The sequence below is a fragment of the Melozone crissalis genome, unplaced genomic scaffold (genome assembly GCF_028551555.1).
Source record: "Melozone crissalis strain CALT ecotype California unplaced genomic scaffold, PUWL_Pcris_2 ptg000029l_1, whole genome shotgun sequence".
NCBI lineage: Eukaryota > Metazoa > Chordata > Aves > Passeriformes > Passerellidae > Melozone > Melozone crissalis.
In genome coordinates this window covers 14,548,827-14,574,022 of record NW_026535807.1, presented here as the reverse complement: position 1 = coordinate 14,574,022, position 25,196 = coordinate 14,548,827, and the positions used below count along the sequence as shown (strand labels likewise).

Genomic DNA, 25,196 nt, shown 5'->3' with positions numbered 1-25,196 from the left:
CCTAGAGCAGAGGTGAAAACAGATACCACTGCCCCAGATATCCTGAGAGCTCCTCACCTTCAGGCAGCACATGCCTCAGCAACTGGCCTAGTACAGCCTGGGCCAGGCATCTGGCAACTCCAAGGTGCTTACACACTGTAACTTAGTAGGACCAGAGACAGGAAAGATGTGACCTTCAGTCCACATGCTGGCTGCTGGACTTCTGGAAAGCACAAGAGATCACAATTGTTACCCACAATTAGGAATAAAATATTGCTTTTATTTTAGTGAAGTAACAAAGCTATTTACAGATACAGTAACTATACATTCCAATTGAAAAATAGATTGTGCTCAAAATTGTAAAAGCAGGTCACACACAGTCTGTTAGGAACACACATAACCTCAAACCTCCCAACTCCTTCAGCTCCTGTCTGATCTCAGGAAATCAGTTTGTTCTGCTCTGAATGATTTTCTGCTGAGTCTCAAGACATTCCTTCAGCTTGTCTTCAGTGAGTGTCAGCCTCTGCTCCAGGATGGAAACTGTCTGCAAAACACAAGTGAAAGCTGCTGTTGAGCTACTGACAAAGACACACTGCACACTGCACTCTCAATAAAATGTGCCCAATAAAATGCTAAATTCACAGGAATATTTCGAGGTATTTCTAGGCTGGAACTCCAGTGTCAGTATTCCAGGAGGGCAGAGCCCTGCATGACTTCAGAGAGGAGCAATAGCAGACAGTGGGCACAAAGCCCTCCTGCAGACACCACCAAGCACCCATTTCAGCACTGGCTCTGCAATTCCTTTCCTGGACAGGTTCATGAGGCACCAGGCACTGGAGAGCCACCAGACACACTTCTGCTAACAAGACACAAATTTTAAACAATTTTCCTCAGTTATGGCTCTGATTTTATCTCTTTGCTTCCAACCATTTCCCCCCTTCCCTCAACACCATGGGTCTGATGTAATTAAAACACTCAAAACTTGCTGGACAAGCACCATGATAGGCAAGAAAACCTTCCCTGCCCAAGACAATACAGCAGGAGATGGAGGGGAAAAACTCCACTCCACAAGTGGCAATATCTCCCTCAACATAATGCCTACATTTCTTTGTGTAATCCACTTACCCTGCAAAGGATTGCTCTCTTTCTCCTGGAGCTGAAGTCATCATGTACAGGATGCACAGGAAGAACATTTTAACCACGTGGCAATAAAAGCTTCTGCTGAAAACCTTTTATTGATCACTCTAAGATAATCAAGGGCCCCAGCTATGCACAACCACTTTCAGCTTCCAGAGACACCAGAACGGCTGATAATGGGTGGCGATGATTTAATGCTTTAATATCCATAAACTTATCAGCAACGATCGATAGCTTCACATTTTGGGCATTTTTACTGCATAAATAACATCCTCTGCTAAAAACAAAGGATGCTCAGAACCTTGGACTTTAATAAAGTAATTCAAATAAACTTGGCCAACTGCTGTTTGTATAGCAGTTATACATAGAAAGCCTTTTAATAGCACATTTCGTAAGCACATCTCTAAGTGCCTGACAAAAGCAAGCAGGTCTCATTATCCCCATTTTACAGCTGGGGAAACGAAAGCACAAAGAGAGGAAATAGCTTGGCTAAGGCCACTTGAGACTAAGAAAAGTCTGCTGTAAAATGATTTGGGGAATGAGACAAGTCGTGAGGGAGAAGAGAAAACAAGACATAGTAAAAACAGCAGGCATAAGGCAAAGCCATCTTGCAAGATTACATCAAGGAAGTCAGGAAGGGCTTGAGGTTGTCCAGTGCATCATAATGCACCTTCTCCTCCCTAAACACAGTTCAAAGCTTATTTCTAATATATTTCTTATTTCTGACCTGTTACAAGGCAGAAGAGCTCTGCTGCAGCTGTAGAAAGCTTCACCTGAAAGAATAAACCCTGCATTCCCCAAATATTCCACAGGCTACAGCACCAACAGCATTTAAGTTTTTTCCTCCTCTACTTCCATCCCTCAGAGGCACAGGAACTCAAGTACACAGAGAACCAGAAGAAACACTGTGGAGTCAGCAGGTAACATCCCAGGTGCCCCAGAGCCTGCAGGAGCCCTCCCATCTATTCAAAGGAAAGAAGACTTAATCTTTTCCACATCCAGCCATGCCATTGCCTAGTGACTGTCTTGGAGACCAGGACAAAGCCACCAAGGGCAGAACACAGCAGGCCAAATGTCTACCAAGGCTTTACAGCAAAGATCTTACCCTTTAAGCAACCAGACAGAGAATGAAAACCAGTAGGGATCCTGGCTTTTCTATCTGAAAAATGAACTAGTAACTCAACACTCCAATAAAAAGAGAGAGAATGAAACATTGCATCAAATTTCCTTTAGAAAGGTAATCAGCTGAATTAAAGGCCCAGTCACACTGCCCTGCCAGAAGCAATGCCCAGATCACTTGTGGCTCCTCTGTTCCATGATTTACTGCCACCATGATCCTGTCAATAGGAGTTAAGAGCTGTTACACACAGCACCATCAGACACAAGCAAAGCAGCTTTCACAGAGTGTTGAATTTGTGAGAAAGCTGTAAGGAAAATGTTTATTGGAATGGAAATTGCATGTAAGTATAAGCAGAAACTTGCAGTAAGTATTTTTTGGAAACTAAAAGTGGAAAAGTAGCAGTCAGAAATTAAATTCAGGAAGAACAAAGTAGGAATCAATGACTCTAGTCCATTTAGACTTGAATATATGATGAATATAAATAGCCAGGGCATCTGATATCCTAGGAAGGTAAGGGAAAGCACAAATACTGCCCAGCTGCTACAAGTGCTATATTACAACTTGCACAGAAAAGCTCCTTTATTAGCAGCTGAAAGTTTTACAATATTTCCATGCTGCTATTTATAAAGCAAGCCATTCTCAGGAGGCAAATGAAACTGCACCCATTCAACTCCTGCAGGCTTTTGCTATGGCTTCTCAAAGATAACAAACCAGCAGTTAAGCCAAGGAGGAGAACACTGTTAGCCAGATCCAGTGAGGATTCACAGAGCCCAGTCTGCACTCTGAGACAGATCTGGGCTTCCTGGTGTGTCAGGAACTCAGTGCATGTCTCCATTACGCACCAGGGAGTAAATGCTGGATAATTTATTGAAGTCCTGGCTCAAATTGGCAAAAGGACAACAGTTTAGGCTTAAACAAGAAAAAAAAAACAAGCTATTTATTTTTTAAGGAGTGTTTTTGACATTGCAGTAATATACTGAGTATTACTATGGGCACCAGAACAGAACACAGGAATTTTTCACAGAAAACTTAAATCACTTCTACCAACACTTCTGGCAACATTGGTCTTCATTTATCTTCACAGACTCAACATTGAAAAAAACCAATCTTCTGTTTGGAAACATTAATGAGAAGCTATGGATAAATAAAAAGTTGCCTCCAATTTAGTTAAAAATTCTGGGGAATATTCACTGCCATCCTCCCCCAGGACACCTGAACTGAGGCCCCCAGTAGTCATGCTTGCTTACCTGAAGACAGGTCCCTTATGCCATTCCTCCATGTTACTTTTACAACCCAAATAACAGTGATTTGGGATGCTGCCAAGATGCTCTCATGGTATCTCTTCCTTAGTCCCTCTTAAGCAGCAGAGACAGTTCAAAAGCCACTGGCCTTAGGGCTGAAGCTTCTGCAGCAGCCCTGGAGGGGCTTTTGAGGAGGACAGATAAGGAGAACCAGGTGCTAACTGAATGCCAAAAGAAACCAGTTCCACCAGCATGGAAGGAAAGCTGAACAGGAGTCCAGAGCCAGGGAGCAGAGGTCACCAGCAAGGCTCTGGAGCAGCAGAGGAGCCCCTGAAAGGAGAGATCCAGCCAGCCAGATGGGCCAAAGCAGGACTCAGCCTGGAGCTGGGGGCAAGGCAGGCAGGGAATAACTAATGGAATAACTAATGCTCAGCTCAGCCTGCTCAGGGACACTCTCTGCAAAGCCAAAGGGCCTTTCCAGTATGCAGCCACAGTGGCTCTGAGCTAGCCATGGAATAGCACAGGGGACAGAACTGCCTGACTGATCATCAACAATCAGGAAACTCTCCCAAAAGGTATGGACAAGCAGTTCCTCAGAACAGTAACAACAGCTTGGCTGAACCTACAAGGGATATGATCCTGCACACTGACTGCACCACAGATGTGTTCTTGGCTCTGTGCAGGAAAAATAGGACACTTGCACTTCTATTCCTGTTTCTTCATAGCAGAAAATCCCTCTCTCCACTGATCTCAAAGGAAGCAGAAGTAGTTTCCTAGCTTTACTTAAAAAGATTCTCATAAGTTTGCTCCACTGCTTTTTCTAAGCATATGCTAAAACATTTTGCAGAGCACTAACATATCAAACAGCTCAAAGAAAAAACATTACTTCTGCCTCTTCAGATTTTTCTTCCCTATCTGACATGTTAATTTATGAAGACAGCATTTTCTTTTCAATTTATAAAAAAATAATCATCAACAATAAGCACACAACAAATGCAGAAGTTTGTAAGTTTCTGCACCCACACTTTCTCCACTCGACTGTGTGGATAAAAAGCAGAACTTAAGGATTGATGGTTTTTAAAAGGTCCATTGAAAACTACAGATTGCCCATAGATTTCCAGAATAGGACTTGTCACATTTGAACTGGAGTTGCAGGTCAGAGAGCTCTGCCCTCTGTAACAAGCATGGCCAGTGCAGGTGTGTTTTCAAAGATGCCCTGCTGTAACTTCAGGTGATTTTCCCTAAAATGAGCAATTTCAGTGCCCACTTTACTCCCAAACATGGCCAGGAAGTACATGTGAACTGCATCATAAAAATGCTGCCTTAGCATCCAAGGGGCAGCCAGGTAAATTAAGCTTGGGAGCCCTTTCTCTAAACTAATGCAATGAGTGAAATAAACTACATGGGAAGGGTTTGCACTGGGGTAGCCCTCCCTACCTTTTACAGGAGGAAAAAAACCTTAACTCCCACCACTAATCACAGCTCACAACTCCAAACTGCAGCTGCAAGATTGAAAGGCTCATGGGGGAACTTATGCAGAGAGTTCAAGCACGAACCTGTCTGGCAAGAACAGCTTCTCCTCCTCCCATCCCCTGCTGGGCTTTGCCCCAACCTGCAGCCAGTGCCCCTCAGCCCAGCAGCTGCACCTGGACCCCCAGAGCAGATCCCTGCTCTTACCAAGCACACCTAGAGAGAGCTGGGCTGCTCTCCTCAGTGCACATTGGAATTTATCAGCTTTGAGATGGCACCCAAGCCAGCTACACCTTCTGCACCTCTGAAGCATTCTCAGAAGAGCTGGCAGCTCAGACTGAGTGAGGAGAGAAGTCTCATCTCACAGTAGAACAAGGCATGAAGCTTTCATAGAATTAACACTTTATGTAGCAAACAAATGCCTGCAAGGACCAGCCTTACTCCAGTGGTCAAAGCCTTAACCTCAGAGTGGGTTTTGGTTTAAAATAAGATGTGGGGTGATTTCTAACAGAAATGATGACTCCTCATGTGGTCAGACTAAAACAAGATGTGCTACCTCAAACATTTAAAACCAGGTCTGTAGCCCCTCACCATCTGAATGGTTTTGAAGGCAGACTCTAATGTGAACTCTCACAAAGCCTGTTTGCATAGAATATTTAACACCAGGCTGAGCTAGTGAGGGAAGACCCAGCACTATCCCATTCTCTAATTCAACGCCATGAACCTTCCTGAGTTTACTTTGTAACTTGCTTCAAAAGTGGCTGGCCAGGAACATCTTGGGTCAGTGCTGCTGCACAGACTTGAGTCAGGAAGTCCCACAGAGCCCTCAATGCAGGTTTTGCACATCCATCCAAGGCTCACTGTGGGGTCACATGCATTAGGAACACATGACAATGCCTGCAGAAGGACAGATGCCAGCACTAGGCTGGCCTCATCAGGATCTGCTCAAGTTGTGTTGCTAAACAACCTCCTTGTCTGCTCTCTAGTGCAGGGCATGAGAGTTCATAGTCCCACCAGCTCTCTTCATCCACCATTCAGACATCCACTACTGAGGACACTTGAAAAGTAAAGAATTTTGTTTAGCAGCCTGAAGCACTACAAGAAGGAAATGGTTACTGAGAAAACTCAAAGCCAGTGCTCAGCTACCCTCCCCTTAGTATTAAAATGAGGGTGCTGAGGCTGCCCCATCCCTGGCAGTGCTCCAGGCCAGGCTGGATGGGGCTGGGAGCAACCTGACCTGGCAGCAGGGCTGGAACTAGATCAACTTTAAGGTGCCTTCCAAACAAACCATTCTATCATTCTCAGCTGCCACCTCTCCTTCCAACTCCCAGCACACTCCACTTTCTGCAGAATTACCTGAATTACAGTTTACCAACCCTTTCACTAAATTATAGGAGCAACTTTGGTGTAATGCACAAATCTCCTGCAGTGGTACTCAGCACAGCAACAAGTGATCACTTGCAGTGCTCACTGTGCTTTTTACAGGAGGAAAACCAAACAAGCATGCACAAAAATTCCAGTATTTGCCAGAGCAAGCAGCATGATCAGTACCAGTATCACAGCGACCAAAGGGACCCTGGGGTACAGAAAAGGTTGTCCTTTGTATTAAATCAAGGTAGCTACAAAAATGAGCCACAAGCTCTGCCAGTTTCATCCACACAGGGTGGAGACACAAGGCACACAAGCCCCTTGCAACTGAGTCTTTCCATTTACAGCCCTCGGAGTAGAAATGTTTCATCACATGTTGCTGTTGCTTTACTCTTGACAGCTGCTCAGCCAAAGCTGAACTGATGGCACTTGCATCACATCCTGCACGTTTCTACAAGGGAATGGCTGATGGCTTCAGTGCAGCCTCCTTGCTGCAGGGCTCCCAGACCTCTGGGGCTGGGCCAGCACAGCAAAAGGAATCAGGAGACCCCCCACTTTCACAAAAAAACACAGCCAGTCAGAATGAGCTACAACAAACTGTCCAAACATGCACCATGACAGCAACTGCACAGTACAGAGGTTAGAACTCCAAATGACCAGAGGTCTTGCCCAACCACAAAGACATCAAAGCCTTCCCATATCCATCCCCAGCCATTGAGAGGATGCAAATCTCCCACCTAAATGAACTCAGCTGCTGGTACCAATAGCTGAATAACAACTTATATTCATCTTCAAAGGCTGCTTGTGAAAACAAATTGTGGGAGGTGTTTAATATTCCTTCCCATTGAGGGAAAATGGAAGGTGAAGGTCCTGTGACCATCCAGGGAGAGGATGAGCACTTCTGAAGAGCCAGCCTTCAGAGGGTGCCCTGCAACACAGCAACAGCCCTCAGAGTGCATTTAATTTAAGCAATCTTAGAAAGCAGAAAAGTGTATTTGCATCAAGATTTTATAAAAGCGTATTTTGGAAGTAAATTTTAGGAGGGAAAAAAATGTTGCTCTGCTGAATGACACAGAGGACTGGCAATAAGCAGGGTACTTAATTTGTTTTGAGTGAGAGATCAAAGCTACTGAATCTCTAAGAGATGGGTCTAATTCACAAGAAATAGCCTCTATGTCTTTTAAATTCAGATTTAAAAACCAGGCTCATCTGACATTCCACAGATTTTCAGATGAGAACTTTTTTATTAGTGTTTTAGGTTTCAAACTATTTCTCTTGGAGTAAAAATTACTTGCAGTTTTTTCCTGTATATTGGGTCCATTGGTGTTCAGTTCTTGAGAGCACTACAGGAACCAAGATATTTGTGCACAGCAAAGATAGAAGCACTTGGGATATGATCCCCCCACCACTGCCACATATTTCTTCTTGACTTGAAACTACTTGAAGTCATAAAGCATATATTTTACTAATTTACATTCAGTGCCTTTCAAAAGTGAGACCACATTCATCCCTCACCAACACAGGCTTGAGACTGCATCTCAAAAAAGGAGTAAAAATTTGATTTAACTTGCTTTCATTACTAAGCACTGGACACACAAACATTTTCAGCTTTAATTAAAAAGCAACTTACTTGTGTTCAAGTCTTTTTTTATGCTAAAAAATAATTTAGAAAAATTCTTTCTCCGCCTGCAATCTTTTCTGGAGTGAAATAATCCTTTAATCTCACATGAGCTAGATTGTCCTTCAATTCAGGCTTTGGATTATTTTACAGATTTATCAAGTCTTCTCCATTTCACTGTGTTGCTTTCTCCCAGCTTCAATGCAAGATTAGTTTGGGGAAGCATATAAAGCCATTTCCTGTGGGTGGATTATCACAGCTATTTATGAATTTTTATGCTAACCTGGTTCTGAACTCTTCTTTTGGAGAAGACATCTTCCTTCCCACATAAAACCAGCAGCTTTTGCCTCAGTGCCTGCTGCCCACAGACGAACAGTGAACACAGCAGCTGGAGGTGTTTGGAGTGAGGACAAGAGTACATTAAACTGTTTTAAGATGATCACTGCAAATGCAGCCAAGACAGTTACTCACAGATGATCTTTGCAGAAGGGCAGCTCAGCTGTAAATGCAGGAAATGCACCTGAACCAAGCAAATATTTGATATCTGCAACATTTTTGTTTCAACCAAAATACACTTTTCTGTGCCAGGTTATCCAAGAGAGAAAATCACCTTGTTTTCCCCTTAAACTTAAATATTCACCCCAACCCTTCAGAGATACTGAGATCCAGTCCTCAATATAAACAAATAAATGGATGAACAGTTTCCATTTTCATATCTCTGAAATGCCAGTAGAGATTTTTAAACACTGAGACACTGACAAGAGAATAAGCTGCAGGAAAGGGAGGAGCAAAGCATCAGTATCATACATTTATTATTCTCATCTTCCTCATTCCTTTGCCAGATGTGAATTGCCTGCTTTCCTACAGAGGGGAACCAGGGCATCTAAGTAATCCAAAACTACTGGAACAACTGGCTTATGTCCAGGTCTCAACTTCACTCTTCAAGACAGCAGAATTATCAAGCATATGCTACTCTCCTGAAAAAGAGCCATGTAAGGGCAAACACAAACTGCTGTTAGGAAAAAATATGAAGACCCTGTCAGGTCACATTAGCCCAGTTTCTTACAAGTAAAATGAAAGAGATCCTGACAGAGCTTTGGGGAGGAGGAGGGAAAAAAAAGGTTTCATTGAATTAAAGACCACTTGAAAGAAAGCTGCCAAAACTTTAAAGAATTATACCAACAACATAAGAATGAAGCTTAGCAAAGCTTCTATTCACTCACTCTCATGGTTACTGCTAGTTGTGATACACAACAGCCACTGGATTCTTTTGATCCATCTCTCTCTGATAAGAACTGAAGTGCCCAGCTGAAGGAGCAAGTTCTGCTTCAGTGTATCCTCCTGTGCAGGACACAGCACCTCCACAGCCTCAGTGATTGGTGACTGGCTGGAAGAGACCTCTGAATTGAACAAAAACAATCTCACTCAAAGCACATGACACCTCATTTCATCTGGAAATCTACTGCCAGCAGAGGGAAGGTACTAATAATTGGTGATGCAGCTTCAAGTGTGCAGCTCAGAACAAAGCTGTGTGCTGGCAAGAGATGACAGCCCACAGCTGATGTCTTACTATCACCTCTTTCAGCAGAAATTGGAAGTATTTTCTCTCCTTCCCACTTCTACATGATACCAGGTTTAAACCTTGAAATGATAGCTACAGAAAAAAAATATTAGGAAAATAAATTTGGCTTAGATCTGCATAATTTCCCCAAGTAGTTTATCACAACTTTAACTTTCCCCCACCGGTACTTTACATGATGGCAACACAGCCTTGCATCTGCAACAACAATGAACACAGGAACTCAAGGTACCACATCAGAAATTAATCTAAGCTCCCATGGAGCTAACAGATTAAATTCCTGAGAAGCCCATGGATGGCTATACGATTTCTGGAAATGTCACATGCTCTTTCCCTTCAACTGGATGCCCTGCTTATGCTCTTAGAGTTCTCCTGAAACACACAAAACTCAGGAATTATGATTTTAACAGAGCACTAAGAGCATCTTCAGCCCTTCTCCAAGAAGAGAAAACAGTGACACCTGTTAAGTGCTGTTTATGAAAGCTTTCTGTTGTTGTGAAGAAGCAGTGGTGTCCTCCTTTCACAAAGAAGCCATCAGGCCCAAAGCTGCCACACACACACTGGTTTGAATCTGCAGCCTGCAGGGAGCAGCACCCATTTGTGCTTTGGCAGAAATGCTTTGGAATGACAACCAGCCCCACACCAGGCCCTGCTTCCAGTGCCCTTGGATCTCTGCACACACAGCTCCTACCAGAGCACATCCAATTGCATCAGAGAGGGGTAACAGTGACTCTGCTGGAGCTGCACTCCCTTCTCCCACCAGCCCAAGGTGGAAAAGCCAAAGTTCAGACATGCAAGTCAATGCCCTCCACATCTACCTTGCTACTGCCCACATCCCTCATTCTGAGGTGCCTTTTTTCTGCCTTAGTCCAGGAATGAGGAATTCTTCCAGGCTCATTTGCTAATAAAGTTTCTTTGGTGTCAGTTTGTGTTGCTTCTACACATCAAAACCTTGGCATGAGAGCAGCACGTCAGGAACACCTACCTGTACAAATGCATTAAAATGGTGTTAATACAACATACACAGAGTAGAACCAATGGGAAATGAAGTGCTTCAAAGATGGTAAAAATGCTACAAAAAAAGGTAAAAGGTTGAAGAACACAGTTACTCAAGGCAGCTTTTTGGTTTTTGCTATTTCAGGGCTATTTCCAATTTTATCCTATAACTTACTAATTTATTCCTCCCCCACTGATCTCAATTTCTCTTTCTGCTAGGTTTAAAACAACATTTAGAATTTTCTACAGTTACACAATATCTTCGACAGAGATATTTGCATTGCTTATATTTAGGTTAAATCCCACACGTACTGTTTACTGCAATATTTGCCTCCTCTAAACACCTATGAAGTTGAAAAGGAGCCATTACACATCCATCACCAGAAATGTGGATGTGATTAATGTAATGAAAGATAACAATCACATTCCAAGCTTGCTAGGGAGACGTAAAAACAGAATTAAAATATTTTGTGTATATACTGGGTTGCTTTCTACTCACAAGTATGAAGGCCCAGTGTCACACAAGATTTTCCTCCCCTCCTCCACTGTTCAGTGTTTTAAAGATCACAGCAAAAGTGCTTTTTTGCATTTCTGCCAAGTGAACTTAAATACCTTTTGGGTTTCATCCTACACTATTTTAGACTGCTTGTAGTTGTGGCATGCTTTTAATCCCTAAAACAGCCTTCAATCTCCTGATGGGCCCTCCACCCATCATCTTACACTCCTTGACAAGTACTTTGACAAGTTAACTCTCTCAAGAGCAGAGAGCTAACTCAGACTACTAATCAGTATGTTCAACACCAAGAGTTTAAGACCTACTTGTTCTTCCTCAGAAACAGAATTGAAACTCACAGAAAAACCTTCCCAACAGATTTTTCCATCCTACCACCATAGTCCCAGCTACAGGAGACCTCCAATGTTTGCCATGCCATACTTTCTCCCTGCTCCTCACATACCTCAAAAAAACACAACGAAATTCAGGTCCAGCCCACTAGAAACAGTATTTCTCTACAATGACCAGTTTAGATAATCAAAAACACTTCTATCCCCAAATTCTTATTAAGTAAACACATTCTGTGATGATCACCATTCATGGCTGGTTCTCTTCAAACATTGCTTATTGACTCCAAGAAAGAACTGTTTGTTAATGTTTTAGCAAGGGATTAGTTGTTTGTAGTTGTAGGTGAAAAACATGTTCCAGCAAGGAGGCACAGAAGGGCCCAGACTTGTTGATGGGAAGAGGATTCTGCAGAGATGGGACTGTGTAGGTGACTGCAGGGTGGGGGAAAGGAGCAGGATCTGAACAGAGTTCACCTATGGGCTGTGGTATAACGGAGGAGGCAAGAGAGACAGAGATTATTCACCAAAACAGAGTTGTTCTGCCAACCACTCCTTTAGGAATCACCTCAGATAAACCCTGGCTAACAGCACAGTCTATCAGAGCTGTTCCAGCAGCCTCTACCACACTGCAGCACAAAGAAACTGGGGAAGAACAGGGCCTAAGGTGGAAGTCACTGTGAGGGAACTGATAGAGAGAAGCTGAGAAGCAGATGATGAAAGACTTATCAAAATACTACTAAAAAGCAGAGGTTTTGAACTAGCCATATTATTATTCTTTGAAACTATTGCAAAACATTCCCAATTCTTTCAGTCAGAAGTACCTTTATCAATAACAAATTAAAAAGCAAATCATACCTGAGTCAGAACATCCAGCTGTCCCATAATATGCTCCAGGGTATTTGCAAGACTGTTCTCCTCCTCTTGCTGCTCATGGGTCCTAACAGAATCCTGAGTTTTTGTTTTCTTATGATGAATGCCACCATCCATTTCTGACTGCTAGAAAAATAAACAGACATGATCTGCTATTGCAATGCAAATAACTGCACAGGGATTGCTGCTCCATGGAGGGTAAACAGTAAAGGACAGTTTATGCTGGGACAGTCTAGGCTATTAAAAACAGGCAAAGGAGGAAAGGAATTGTTCTTGCCACAGCTGGAAAAGGAAAAGCTTCTGCTGACTTGTCTGCCTGCTCCAGGTGGAGGTTGGTTTTGTTGTTTTCTGGGGGGGTTTTGTGTGTGCTTTTGTTTGTTTTTAAACTCCCACCGGGAAAGGCAAACCTTAGATAAAAATCTTGAAGCAATCCTCCAAGATTGAAGTTTTCTATGTGCAAAGAACTTTGGTGTGCTCTTGTGGTACACAGGCACAGACTACAGGTAAGTGAAGACTTACTGGAGCTGCTTAGGGAAGCACTACATCCCAACAACAGGAATTAAGTAAGCTATCCCAGAGAAGTCTATTTTACTCCAACAGTGAAGTTAAAGCCTCTCTCCATGTTTGGTAGTTGAAAGAAGGCAAAGACACTGTACCATAGTTAAGTTCAGCAGAAGCAAGATGTCCCAATATGCATTGGAACTGTTTTGATTAAGTAATTTTAATTTTGTTTATATCTTGAACTGGTTTTCCTCCTCAACGAGATTAAGAACAAGTTTACTTTGAAGTTTCAACTGTTTTAGTTATGCAAGCTTGAATATTTCATTCAGAATAAATTAAGTTTGAAAAACACAAATAGATCTCTACTGAAGAACCTATTCTTCTTTCCTTTTCTTTCAGAATGGTATCTTTCTTGTAGAACAAACACTATTTGCATTGTTTAGCTGCAATATTGCCAGTAGAAGCAGTACAAAGAGGTTTAACTAAAGGAGGTATCCAACTGGTTAAGCAACTGCAGACTTCAGTTTCTCAATTTACACTAATGGACAGAATTTGAATTGAAAGCCAAGATCACAGCTCTCAAAACACTTCTCCATAGCCCAGTGCCTGGTGCAGCTCCATCCCATGCACTTATTACTCACACCAAATTTACAAATCAACAAAGCAAGGAATTCTGACAGATTGAAAAACAGTCTCTTAAAGTTCTTCCACATGTACTTTTTCTAAGTAGAAACAAAGATTTGCCTCTGTCCCTTCTCTCCTACGCAACAGCAGGAATGCATTTCTCACCAGCACAGTACTGATTTACCTGCTCCTTTCTGTATTTGATGCCAGATGTGTGCAGATGTGCCAAATAGACTGCAATTAGACCAGCTCACATAACTTGAGCCACCAAACTGTTCAGTACATCATGAAGATATATACATGCATACAAAAAAATTCATATATTTAAAAAATATACATGGAAACCCTTGTGCTGTGATTGAGGCCACATAAAGGCTCCCAAAGCTGAGATCCAGTTCAACAACACAGGCAAAATATGCAATAAGTAGTACAAGGAGCAGAAATTAAGTACCTAGAGAAGGTGGAGACTGGAGGGGGTGAGCAAGAGAAGAAGAAATAAAAGAGGCTGCAGCAGCTTTGACAGGAGAAAGCCTTGCTGCTGGCCACCAACTGCAAGAAGGAACTGACCATTCCTGCAGACCCTGCCCACCAAACCACCCTCCTACAGCTAAGCCTCCCATGGCCAGTTCTGCACAGGGAGCAGGAAAGAAGGGGAAGGTTTCAGTGACAGCTGCTCCACAGGGCTCACTGTGCTCCCCCACAGGCCAGGGCTGCAGCTGGGGATCAGGTGGCACCAGCCACACCAGCCTCTGCTCATTTCCTTCCTCCCACCTGCTTGAATAATTGGGATTGTCTACAGGCCCCTGGCCAACACAACCCACACTCCAGGTCACACAGCATGGGAGCCACACTCCAGCTACTCCTGTGCTGCAGGAAGCCAAAGAGCCACACATTGCTCACTGATGCATTGATTTAATCAACTAAAATAGGTTCTTGCAGAGATGAGATCAATCCAGTCTTAAAAACCTCCTATTTGCTGCTTAAATTTAAAAGTGAAAACAAACAAAACCCACAAACCACTGCTTTTCAATAGGTAACTAGCATTAAAAAAACATTTTCTTTCTATTTTAAGGCTGACTAGCTTATGCTGATGATGTAACTTCAGGCCAGTCAATCATGGCACAGCAGAAATTTTAGTGAGCTAACACTGCATACAACCTGCACTTAAAAACCCCAAATGATGATGAGCTATCCTCTTCAAAACCCATTAGAACAAGCTGACTCACAGAGCAGAAAAATGACTATAGCAACAGATTTTCTCCATCTATCTTTATAGCATATGTCAGACAGCTTTTCATAAAAAGCTTTGGGGTTGAACTCTGAGTCTATATTCTCTTTGTTACAGTTCACAAAGTGTAAGAGCCTGGCAAAGGCAATACTGCAGAGATGCTCCCACACTGATGCTTTAGGGGTCAGGTGCTCCCTCATCACGTCAGGTTGAAGGCAGAGCTGTCAGATGCCATGTTCTGCTGCTCACCTCACAAGCTATGTCCCACTCCCACAAAAAGCCACCTCCCAAAGGCCATGGGGGCTCCTGAAGGCAACAGCCCCAAGAACAGAAATCCATCTGCATTTAAAAACAGAAGCATGACAACATGGCATACTGTCCCATTTCAAACAGCACAGGCTCCTTGCTGCCCATCAAGAAATGCCACAGCCGCAGCCTTCAGCAGTGAGGTTCTCAGTCAGTGCCTGTGTCTAAAGCAGGGACACAGCCAGCCAGCAAATAACCACTGGGTCACAGCAGCCACTTCCAAAAAGGAGCCTTCCAGCTCACCTAGGTCTTTGACCACTCAGTTATGGGAAGTGTGCACCTAGCTGAGGAAGAACCAAATAGCCTTCAAGCTGAAATATTTTCAAATTTTGTTAAGGCAGACTAAATCAGCTGCTGTTCCCAAGAATGAACAAGAAAACCCTTAGAAACATACAGCCTTAGAGACACTCCAGGAGCCTTTCTAAAGACAATTTATATAATCTGAGCCAGCCATCAGGAATTTAAATTCTAACAGGTTTAGAAAAACATTGCAAAAATACAAAATTGTGTCAGTCTCAGTACCAATGACCATTATGATTACAGGCAGTGACACCTGTGCTCTCATCTGACTCACCTGTGGGTGAAGTGCCAGCTGAATCCTGGGGACAGGCACCAGAAACAATGGCACTGCTGCAGAGGTTTGATTCATTTCAGTCAGAGTTCAAGTGTACAATTTATTTGGCACAACCAAACAAATGTGTCTGCCATTAAATATCTTATGACAACATCTGTGTATTACACCCTGGGAGCAGAGCAAGGAGGAGCTGAACATTAAAGGAAGAAGAGATGAGCAGTTTCAGAATACAATACAGATCTCAGTGACAAAGGGAAAACAGAAGTGATTTATTTATAGCAACCACTTAAAGACAGCACAAGGCAACTACTTGGGGGAAGGGGAAAATTAATCAGCCTTCATTCCAGAGGTCTCTTATGAGCCTCTTATGAAAATTGTTCTGGCTAAACAGCATCCTGGCCAGCAGTTAGAGTGCTGATCAGGGGTTGGGGGGCAGGTATGAACTAAACAACACATGTGCATCTGTAGGAAACTGCAGGAGACAACTAAAAATGCCATTTTGCTCCTTAAATGGTGATCCTCAGAAGATATATTGATACAATAACCACCTACCTCAGTTTTACACCTACTAATAAAATGTAGGATTCTTGTAATTCAGTCCAGAAGAAGTATTTCTTCTTCCTTTCCCTCACCTCTCTCCACTGGATGGGAAGAATTGAGTGGTGTGAAGGGGGTAGGTTCAGCTCTACCTTTAAGTCCTTTTCAATTAATTAACACAGCGTATTTACTCTTTTGAGAGTTTTGTGTTTTGGTGGGGTTTTTGTAAGACAGTATGATGTTGCCAAGAATTAATTTTCAAGTATCTAGAAAGACAGCACACCCCTTAAACAACATATATATCCAACGTGTTCAATTCAACACAGACCTTCAATGTATTAAAACTCCCTAGTGCAATCAAATTCATTATCTTAGCTGAAAAAATTCCCCTAAAAACAAAGCAGCAGAAAATCCTCAAAGGTGCTGTATGCAGTTCATCTGAACCTCAATTCTACTAATCCAAAAAAAAGAGAAATACCTTTAAAAGTCTATTTTGAGAAGTCATTTTCACTACAGGTAAAATACTTTAAATGTGCTCCCAAAGAGCAACAGTGACATCCAGTGGAAGCACATCAGCTCCAAGGTAAGTTCCACAGGAAGGTCAGATGGAGCACACCGTGCTAGACAGAAGGGCTCATGAAAAGCTGGGAAGTACCTCAGCCCTCCCTGCTGCACACAAAGTACCACTGACTGAGCACAGGCACATTTCTCTGGCCTGGAAAGGCATCCCCTCTTCAAGGCAGCACTGAAATTTCTGGAGCAATCACATTCTTTAAGACTTGCATTACTCCCCATCTACTGTCCAGACCAGCATAGGGTAACAACTCAATTTAGGACACAGGTTAAATTAGCTTTGTGAAACAATTTATATGACCATTCATCTATGCTCAACTCTTATGTCAGAATTCAAGTTGCAATAATGCAGGGAATTTGGGAGGGAGAGAGAGGAAAGAGAAGGCAGGTGAAAAGAACATTACTTACTTTTATTTTTGCTTCAGACAAACAGTACCTTGGGTTTGATGCAATCATTTACGCAGAACCCTCCTCCTTACTGGTGTTCCTAAAAAACCACTAAAATTTGGCACCTCTTCGGTAGCAGCCATATTTCACCATAGGCCAATAAATATGAACTTCCTGATAAACTCGGGAAGAAATAAGAGTTAATATGGACCTCTCAAAGCCATTTAAATGCCCAGGCACTGCTGTGCCAAAGCCTAAGTGAGGCACTGGCAGGAGGAGGCAGAAGCAGGCTCCTGTATTTAAGTGAAACAGCAGCAGAGCATCCAGCCCTGCTGACCAGAGTGCCCAGAAGGACACAAACAGGGGAAGAGCTGGTGCCCAGCTGAGGGACTCAGAAGTGTACAAAACAGCCTGTCCATACAAAAAAGGCTGCACTTGCACTGAAATTTGGAATTGCTTGCAGAAATATCAGCATCCTATCTCTGCAAGTGACCCTGTCTGGCCATGTCCAGCCAAGAACAGGTCCTCACCAGAAGGGAAAAGCTGCTCCCACATTTCAGTGACCTTTCTCAGTGGTTCAGTGTCTATTGGTCCAGTTTACTTACCCTATAGTCTGTGTCACTTTTAAATGAGGAGAGACAGTAGTACCATCAGCTTCAAGGTAACACTGAAGACAAATGGGAGCTTGGCACATATTGCATTTCCAAAAGCACAAACAGCATTCATGTCAGGAGTGAAATGAGAAATAGCAATGCCAGACACTGAAAGCCCAGTTACAGATAAAACTTAATGACTGCCAACTGTTAAAAAAATAAAGCAAGCCTGTATTTCTTGAGAAGGAAAAGCTAAGGGTGGACTTCAACATTTTAGATTTATGTTTCCTGCATTTTATCTCCCTTAATCAATTTTCCCCTCCCATCAGTCCTAGAGTTTCTTTAGGAAATAGGAAGAGGTCTTTCAGAATTCAGTATGGAATAATTAAGCTTTGTTGCATAGGTGATGTTTAACTGTCTAACACTGCTCCTGGAGAATAACAACAACAAAAATTTCAACAGAACAGTTTTGTGTGGAAACAAGCTATGATAGGAACAAAAACCTAAGAATGAAAACCCCTTGCAAGAAGTGTCACCAAGAATTGAACTGCTTCTTTCTGGTCCTGATTTTGGAAAAAAACTATTAAGTAAAGGCAGCCAAACATTGAAAAAAAGTGTTTATTCTCAGCCTTGGGTTGTCCAGCTACAGGTTCTTTTACACTAAAAGCATCAGCCTCCAAGGCAAGTGATCTGCTGAAATGGGAACAACAGCTTAATCAGAATAATTTTTCTTTTTCCACTGAATTAGGTATATACACACTGTGTAACATACAAATCATGTGCATACCTATTTTTTTACTTATATACATGTATAAAAATGCATGCCATGTATATGTAAATGCAGACACAGACACACTACAACACGTGCACTTGTTCTTACTCCTGGAAGTTTGAATTTTAGCAGAAAAGTTTGAGATCTTAGGAACTTTTAAAGCTTAAGCTAACTTCATCCATCTCCAAGCTGGCACAGAAATGCAGCTTGAAAAAAAACTTTAAAATCTTGCCTCCATCTCACTTCTTTGAATTATGACTCAAGCATTAAAACAAACCTCATACAGCAGCAGCCTAAGTGGGAGAATTTACATTAATTAGCCTGAGATGCTCAACTTAAAAGGCAATTTTTATTCTGACCAATAATGACTTGTCAGGACTTGCCTTATTGTTCCAGAATCTAAGAACAAATCTATTCACTGTAAGATGACAGAAATTCAAAGCTGATCCTTTTATTTCTGGAAGAAATCTTGTCAAACCAGAGCACAAGGGAAAACAGTTGTAGCAGCACAGCTGCTCCATCCACTCAGGCAAAGCTGCTGCAGGTTGCTGCAGTCATTCAGGCTCCCTGCACAGCCAAGCTGAGGGTGCTGCCTTTCCCTCTCTTCCAGTTCTTCACCAAGACACTCCTCCTGTCACTCCACGCCCTTATCCCTCTCCAGCTCCTCTTGTAGTCCCCCCTCAAGTGCCTGAAGGGGCTCTAAGGTCTCCCTGGAGTCTTCTCCAGGCTAAGCAATCCCAAGTGCCTCAGCCTGTCTCCACAGCAGAGGTACTCCAGCCCTCTGATCATCCCCATGGCCTCCTCTGGACCCACCCCAACACATTTTTGTCACTTTGGGGGCTGCAGGTGGGGTCTCACCTGAGCACAGCAGAGGGGCAGGATCAGCTCCCTCAGCCTGCTGCCCACAGGGCTTTGGATGTAGCCCAAGACACATTTGGCTTTCTGGGCTGCAAGTGCACATTGCTGGGTCAAGTCAAGCTTCTTGCCAAGCAACATCCTCAAGTCCTTCTCTTCAGGGCTGCTCTCAATCTCTTTTTCTCTCTTCCTGTTTAAGATTTGTTCCCTCACAAACCAATTACAAGGTCACATCTCCAAACAGGCTTAGATAAGTGGGCTTCCTTTAATAAAAGGAGGGGCAGCTATGGGTAACCATGTGCAACCACCCTGCTTGAGAAGGATGTAGGGAAGAGCTCCTGTGATCAAACACAGCAAGGCTCCTGCTCAACCCTACAAAGTTTCTGCTTGGACAGCCAGGTAGGATAGAGAACTGTGGAAACACCTTGAGTACCCATCATAGTTTAAGTAAACAATCTACCTACCTATCCCAGGAGGAAGGCAATTGTGCACCAGCCTAAGTTCCTGGAGTGGGAATCCTCAGAAAAGTAAGGTGATAGCAGATGGGGAAAAATCATCATTTTGCAGACCACATCTTCACCACAGATTGAAGAATTGGATCCCTGCTCTTGAACACAGGATCCCTCCCTTATAATGCTTAAAGTTACATAAACAGAAGGGGGTGGAGAAGGTGCAAACAAAAACCCACATTCACATCCCATTGCAAAGAGCTGCAGCTCTATGCAATCAAACTGATTCCCAGGAAGGAATTTCACAGGAAGTAAAAAAGAAAAGGTACAACAGGATTCATAAGTATTAACAAATGCCAAAATTAGATACAGTTACCAATTTGGAGCCAAAAGGTCAAAAAAAGAGGCACATCTGGCCTGTGAGTAATTGAGAAGGAATTTGTTTACACAAGGACAAGCTGACAGGATGAACTGCTGCAGTCAGCATGAGCCCATGGGCTGAGCACTGGAGGCACCCGAGGTCACCAAACAAACCCAAGCAGCAAAGGACAGAGGTGGAGTCAGCTCTGGACATTCAGTGATGGACTTCAGACAACTTTATAATCAGATCACATTTTCTGGAATTTGCCTCCAATCCTATCCAACAGCACCATTTGGAATAATTTACCATTGAAGAAATAAGCACAGTCCAAGGCCTGGAGAAAGCTCTAAACTCAGCAGCATCAAAAGAGCCTAAATGTCTGTCTTAACTCAAAGACACATTTGAAGAGTCACAGGCTGCTTGTTTCTAAGTCCTTTCTGCTGAAATGCTGCTCTTACCAAGCTTTTCTTGGTGAAGGTCAGCCATTTAACTCTCTAAGAGCTAAGGATATTTAAAACATTTGTGTTCCTGAATTTCAGAAGACAATGTCAAGAGGACAGTTTTTTGCCAAGAGAATGTCAGAGGACAGTTCCTACTTCTGGCCATGTCTCCCAAATTGCCCTACCAAGGGATTACCTCTTTCTGAGTCTGAGGTACCTCAGCACAAGCCAGTTTTAAGGTATTTTTCATTAGAAAGTTATATATGGATGTTGAGGCTAAAATCTCCTCACATAAGCCTCCTCCTTTGCAAAGTAACATTTTGCACAGTTACAACATGCCAGGAGGCTTATGTTTAAATCTGAGGAAGAAATCTACATATCAATGCATATTTCCTATTTTTCATAACATTTCATTAAAAAACTGTCTACCTACTTAGCTTATACTACAATGCTTTTATTCACCAGTTTCTATGTTTAGATAAACACCCAAGCACTGTCTAACTGTCCATGTGACATCAGCCATTCAGCGTTTGCTGTGACACTTTACCACACACAGCCTTCCTGGAATTAGTAACAACAGCAAATCTGTCCCATAATGAAACAAGTGTTCTTGCACACTCACATCAGCTGCAGCTACACATGCAAAGCTTTCCTTGTACCTGTAGAAAGAACAAAAGTCCACCACCAAACCTCCAATATAAAGCACATTATCTGCCCTCTCTTGAAAAAAGTAAATCATATCTTCAATGTTTTCATGACTTATCAGAACAGGGAACACACTCTCTGATCTGATCCTAAACAACTCTTCATCCAGACAGACCTACATGCTTACAGTTCCTGACCCCATATAATTATAAAAGCTTGTATTTTTGAAATCACCTACACAACCCATTCTCTCATTCTGACTTTCCTTTAGGTCCTCACCCCTCAATATTGTAGCATAAAGCATAAATTTACCAATTAGATTCTAGATCAAAGGAAGCACACTCAGAGGATCAAGGCACAGGACTGCAAGAGTTCCTTTCTTCCCATCAGCTTCCCACTGCACACACCAGGAGTGCTTGCCCCGAGCTTTGGGTTTCAAGGTTATTATGCAACACTTTAAAGCAACAATTGTTAGCCTATAATTTAAGAGCAAGCATTTATTGCAGAGCTACTACTTCTGATCTAACATTTACAGTCTCACATCTATGCTAACATACTTAGAATTCACTTCTGACAGCTTCAGTTGTTTATCACGCTTTCACATCTCTGCTTTCACACCAGCCATGGCTGCAATTCTGCCCATGTGTCCTTCTCTCATTTGCATTAGTCCTTGCACAGATCAGTTCTCCTTCCAAAGCAAGCTGCATCTCCCAAGCCTCTGTATTTACAGAAAACACAAGAAGGTGGGCAGAGCAACTTTGAAGTTTCTGTCCATTGTTACAAACATGTCCAATAGCCTGATTCATCCTAAACTAAAACCAACTGCCTGAGAAACCAGAATCTTCTAAAGGTTCCAGTCTCCCTCTGCATAGGAAAGTGAAAATTGGTTTGGAGCAAGTTTGGTTTTAAGCTCACCAACCTTGACAATATTTCATGACTCTTATCCCACAGTTTATTTAGGATTGTTTTTCCTTCCTGTTCAACTTCATGACAAACTAGTTTTGATGTCTGTATTTAGTTATTCTTTCTTGCATGTTAGTCAGCCTCTCTTCATGAGAAACCAGATACTGGTTTTACACAGCCACTGTTTTCATTAATATCTGTGCCTTCACAATGCTTAACAAAAAAATTTTACAGCTACACAGCAGTGTAAGCTTTCCTTGGAAAAATATTCTCATGGACTTAAGGGTGAAAACAGATTCAAGATGTGTCAAGAATAGTGTTCGTGTATTTTAGGGGCACCAAAACTAAATAATAACCCATATGCCTATTTTAAATGTAATTATATCCTGCAATGTCTGCAAAATCTAAAGATTATTCAATAGGCAGAATCCTGGCACACTAACACAGCAGTAGAGAAAGGAGTAGGTTCACTTGTCATTGAAGAAAAAGGTGACCTTGGCACGAAATCAGGATCTGCAGGTGGAAGCTTCAAGTCTGAATTTGACAGAAAATAACTATCTCACCTACCCAAAACCCACCAAAATAAGCAATTCACTATTAAAAAAGCAAGCATTTGGCTCAATACAAGAAAGAAATTAAAATACAGTGAAATTTAAGTCTTGCAGTGGGTTGTAGGAGTGGTAGTACTCTTAAAGAGCCCAGCACAATCTATTTCTAAAAGATACAAGACGTGACATCCACTTAAAAGAGGAGACTGACATGAGTGTATAAGGTACTATGGAGCCAAGATCTTCACGCTCAGGTTATACTTAAAACAGAGAATGAAGCCATTTTCAGAGATATCAGTTTCTTTTAAACAGCAAAGAACATTTCAGATCAATTCTAAATTTAATCTTAACCTAGGGTATTCAAGTGTCTCAGAGGACATTATTTATTCTTCCCCTCCTAACTTGAGCAATTTTAACTGCCTCAATCCAAGGATATAGTACTAGCTGTATTTTGCACCTCCCATGCTGCATGCCCAAGCCAAAGCTTGCATTTGGATGGCAGTTTAGGAAAACTCCTTTGAAGTAATTTAGGACCCCAAAACAAAATATCTTTCTGCTGCAAGATTGAGCATGGATTCAGTTCTGCCTCTGCAAATCCACAGCACCTGGGCCAAACCAACACATGACACCTCAGAATACAGAGAGCTTTGTTTCCTACAGGCTCAGAGCATCACTGGAGCAAACCCTGTCAGCCACCAGCACATGACACAGATTAGCTGTCAGTGGCACACAAACAGCTGCTCCCAGCAGCATCTGCTGGATGTTTGGCCAGGTAAACTCTCCTCCACAGGGGAACACTTGTGTTGGAGGGACAGATGTTCAAGGTGGTTAGGCATTGTTCAAGGGATTTGTTCAGCAGCTCTCTTCAATGGACATCTTAAGAGGTTTTATAATGAAAAACTAAGTTTTAGAAGAGATCAGGCATTTTCTTCCTTTCTTTAAAAGACTACTGGCTAAGATGCTCTAGCAATACATCAGCACAGGAGAGGGTAAATTTACCATCCTTTCCCATTAGCTGATACCTTGTCTACATTTTTCAAGCCATTAAGCATGCTACAAACCAAAAGTGTTATTTTTCCCCCAGAAAGGATGTATCTATGCTGTATTTCAGCCCAGTATTACACTATGCCATATTTTAAATTAAAGCAGATAGAGTTCAAAGCTAGACCAGTTCAATAGGCTAATAAACAGAGAGGTCATTGGACTGATAGTTTCATAGCCTGCATAACTTTGGAGTTAGAACAGGAGGGGAGGAAAAGGAAGAAGTCAAATTTAGCTAAAACCAGCCAAGGACCAATAAACACTTTCACCTCCTTCCTCATGTGACTGTTTCCTCCCATGCTCTCCCACTAACCTACATTAACCAACCTCAGGTTTTGTTTGCTTTCTTTACACAGCACTCCACATAGCAGGGCACCAGGCATAGAGCTGCAAACTCCAACCTTGTTCATCCCAAAATACTGTGGCTATTCCAGTATCCCCAGCAACAGACTGAAGCCATATTAAATAAAAACACCATTGTGTTTGAGAGGTAACTGTAGTATCCCAGCAAAGATCTAAACTGATATGGTCAAAGACACTGCCACAGAGCAACAGACACTGCCTGAAGTTTGCCCTTCATCTGGGGCAATGCCACTTCTGCACACACCCCTGGTTCACAGAAAGCCTTTCAGCTTACAGCTCACACTGAACAAGATTAACTAAAAACCAGCCATGGTAATAACATACAGCAGAACCCTGTAAGTATACCCAAATGTATCAAAAATATCCAGAGATTGACAAGACAAAATAAAGACCTTTAAATGAATCACCACCATGTGCAAAAATCACAGCTTTTACGGGCAGCAGCTTTCAAGGGTCACTTTTGTAGCAGCCAGATCTGATTCACTGATCTAAGTTGCACTCAGATCTGTGCATCACTGAATTGCTCAGTTGCTGGATTTATCCTCAGGTACAGTCAGAAGTCAGAGGTCTAAACACATGATTCAGGGAGCATATATGAACTAATGTCTCCAGGTATTGAGGAAAGAAGCTCCAGTACAATATGTCACCTATTTGTCATGTGTGACACCTACACAAGGCAATTTTTTTTGTCTTTGCTGACTGTCAGTGAAAAGATATCGAGAATTCTATTTTCAGGACTGACACCAGCCTGAAGGATTCATGTCAGCTAGCAAAGCCAACTTCAGTTGTTGCTTACATCTGCTTTTTTGGTGAACTATCATTCATGTCACTATGAACCATACATTCCTAAACAGTGGCTGTTACTAAAAAACACATTTATACATGCATCAAGTTTATCTTCCTTTTAAGATCATTATATATAATTGGCCTATGAAGTAAGTACAGTTAAGCAAAAACAAACAATACAAGGTTAGTTAAAAAACAGCAGCTCAAATAAACAGCACAGAAAGATGATTCTACAGTTCAACCACCTGAGTCCCACTCCAAGGCTGCACCAAGTGTACTGGAAAGGAACTCTCCACAATTACTGGTTGCTGACCTACCCCAGTGCCATGGGTCCCATCCACACTGCTGCAGTATTTCTGGGGTTTCACTACCTCACCACAATCAGCATCAAAGTTGGTCTTCCACACCATCACCTGCAGAAGAAAGTTAACTCCATTAAAATTTCCCATCTAAGTTTGCTTATAGGCCATTTTTTTTCAACCCTTCAGAGGA

At 42.3% G+C, this 25,196-nt stretch overlaps 1 protein-coding gene across 2 annotated transcripts in view; it reads right to left on the bottom strand.

Annotated features, from left to right (window-relative positions):
• Positions 1-267: 267 nt before the first annotated feature.
• The window catches only part of POC1A (POC1 centriolar protein A), a 44,047-nt gene continuing 19,118 nt past the window's right edge, over positions 268-25,196 (bottom strand). The window contains exons 9-11 of one of the 2 annotated variants that reach the window (XM_054281032.1): positions 25,022-25,117; positions 12,204-12,344; positions 268-523 (exon numbers count right to left, since the gene is read on the bottom strand). In XM_054281032.1, the coding sequence (XP_054137007.1) occupies positions 425-523; positions 12,204-12,344; positions 25,022-25,117 (336 nt within the window). In that variant the 3' untranslated portion in view covers positions 268-424. The remainder of the gene's footprint in view (positions 524-12,203; positions 12,345-25,021; positions 25,118-25,196) is intronic. The other variant, XM_054281033.1, reaches the window with a different exon arrangement.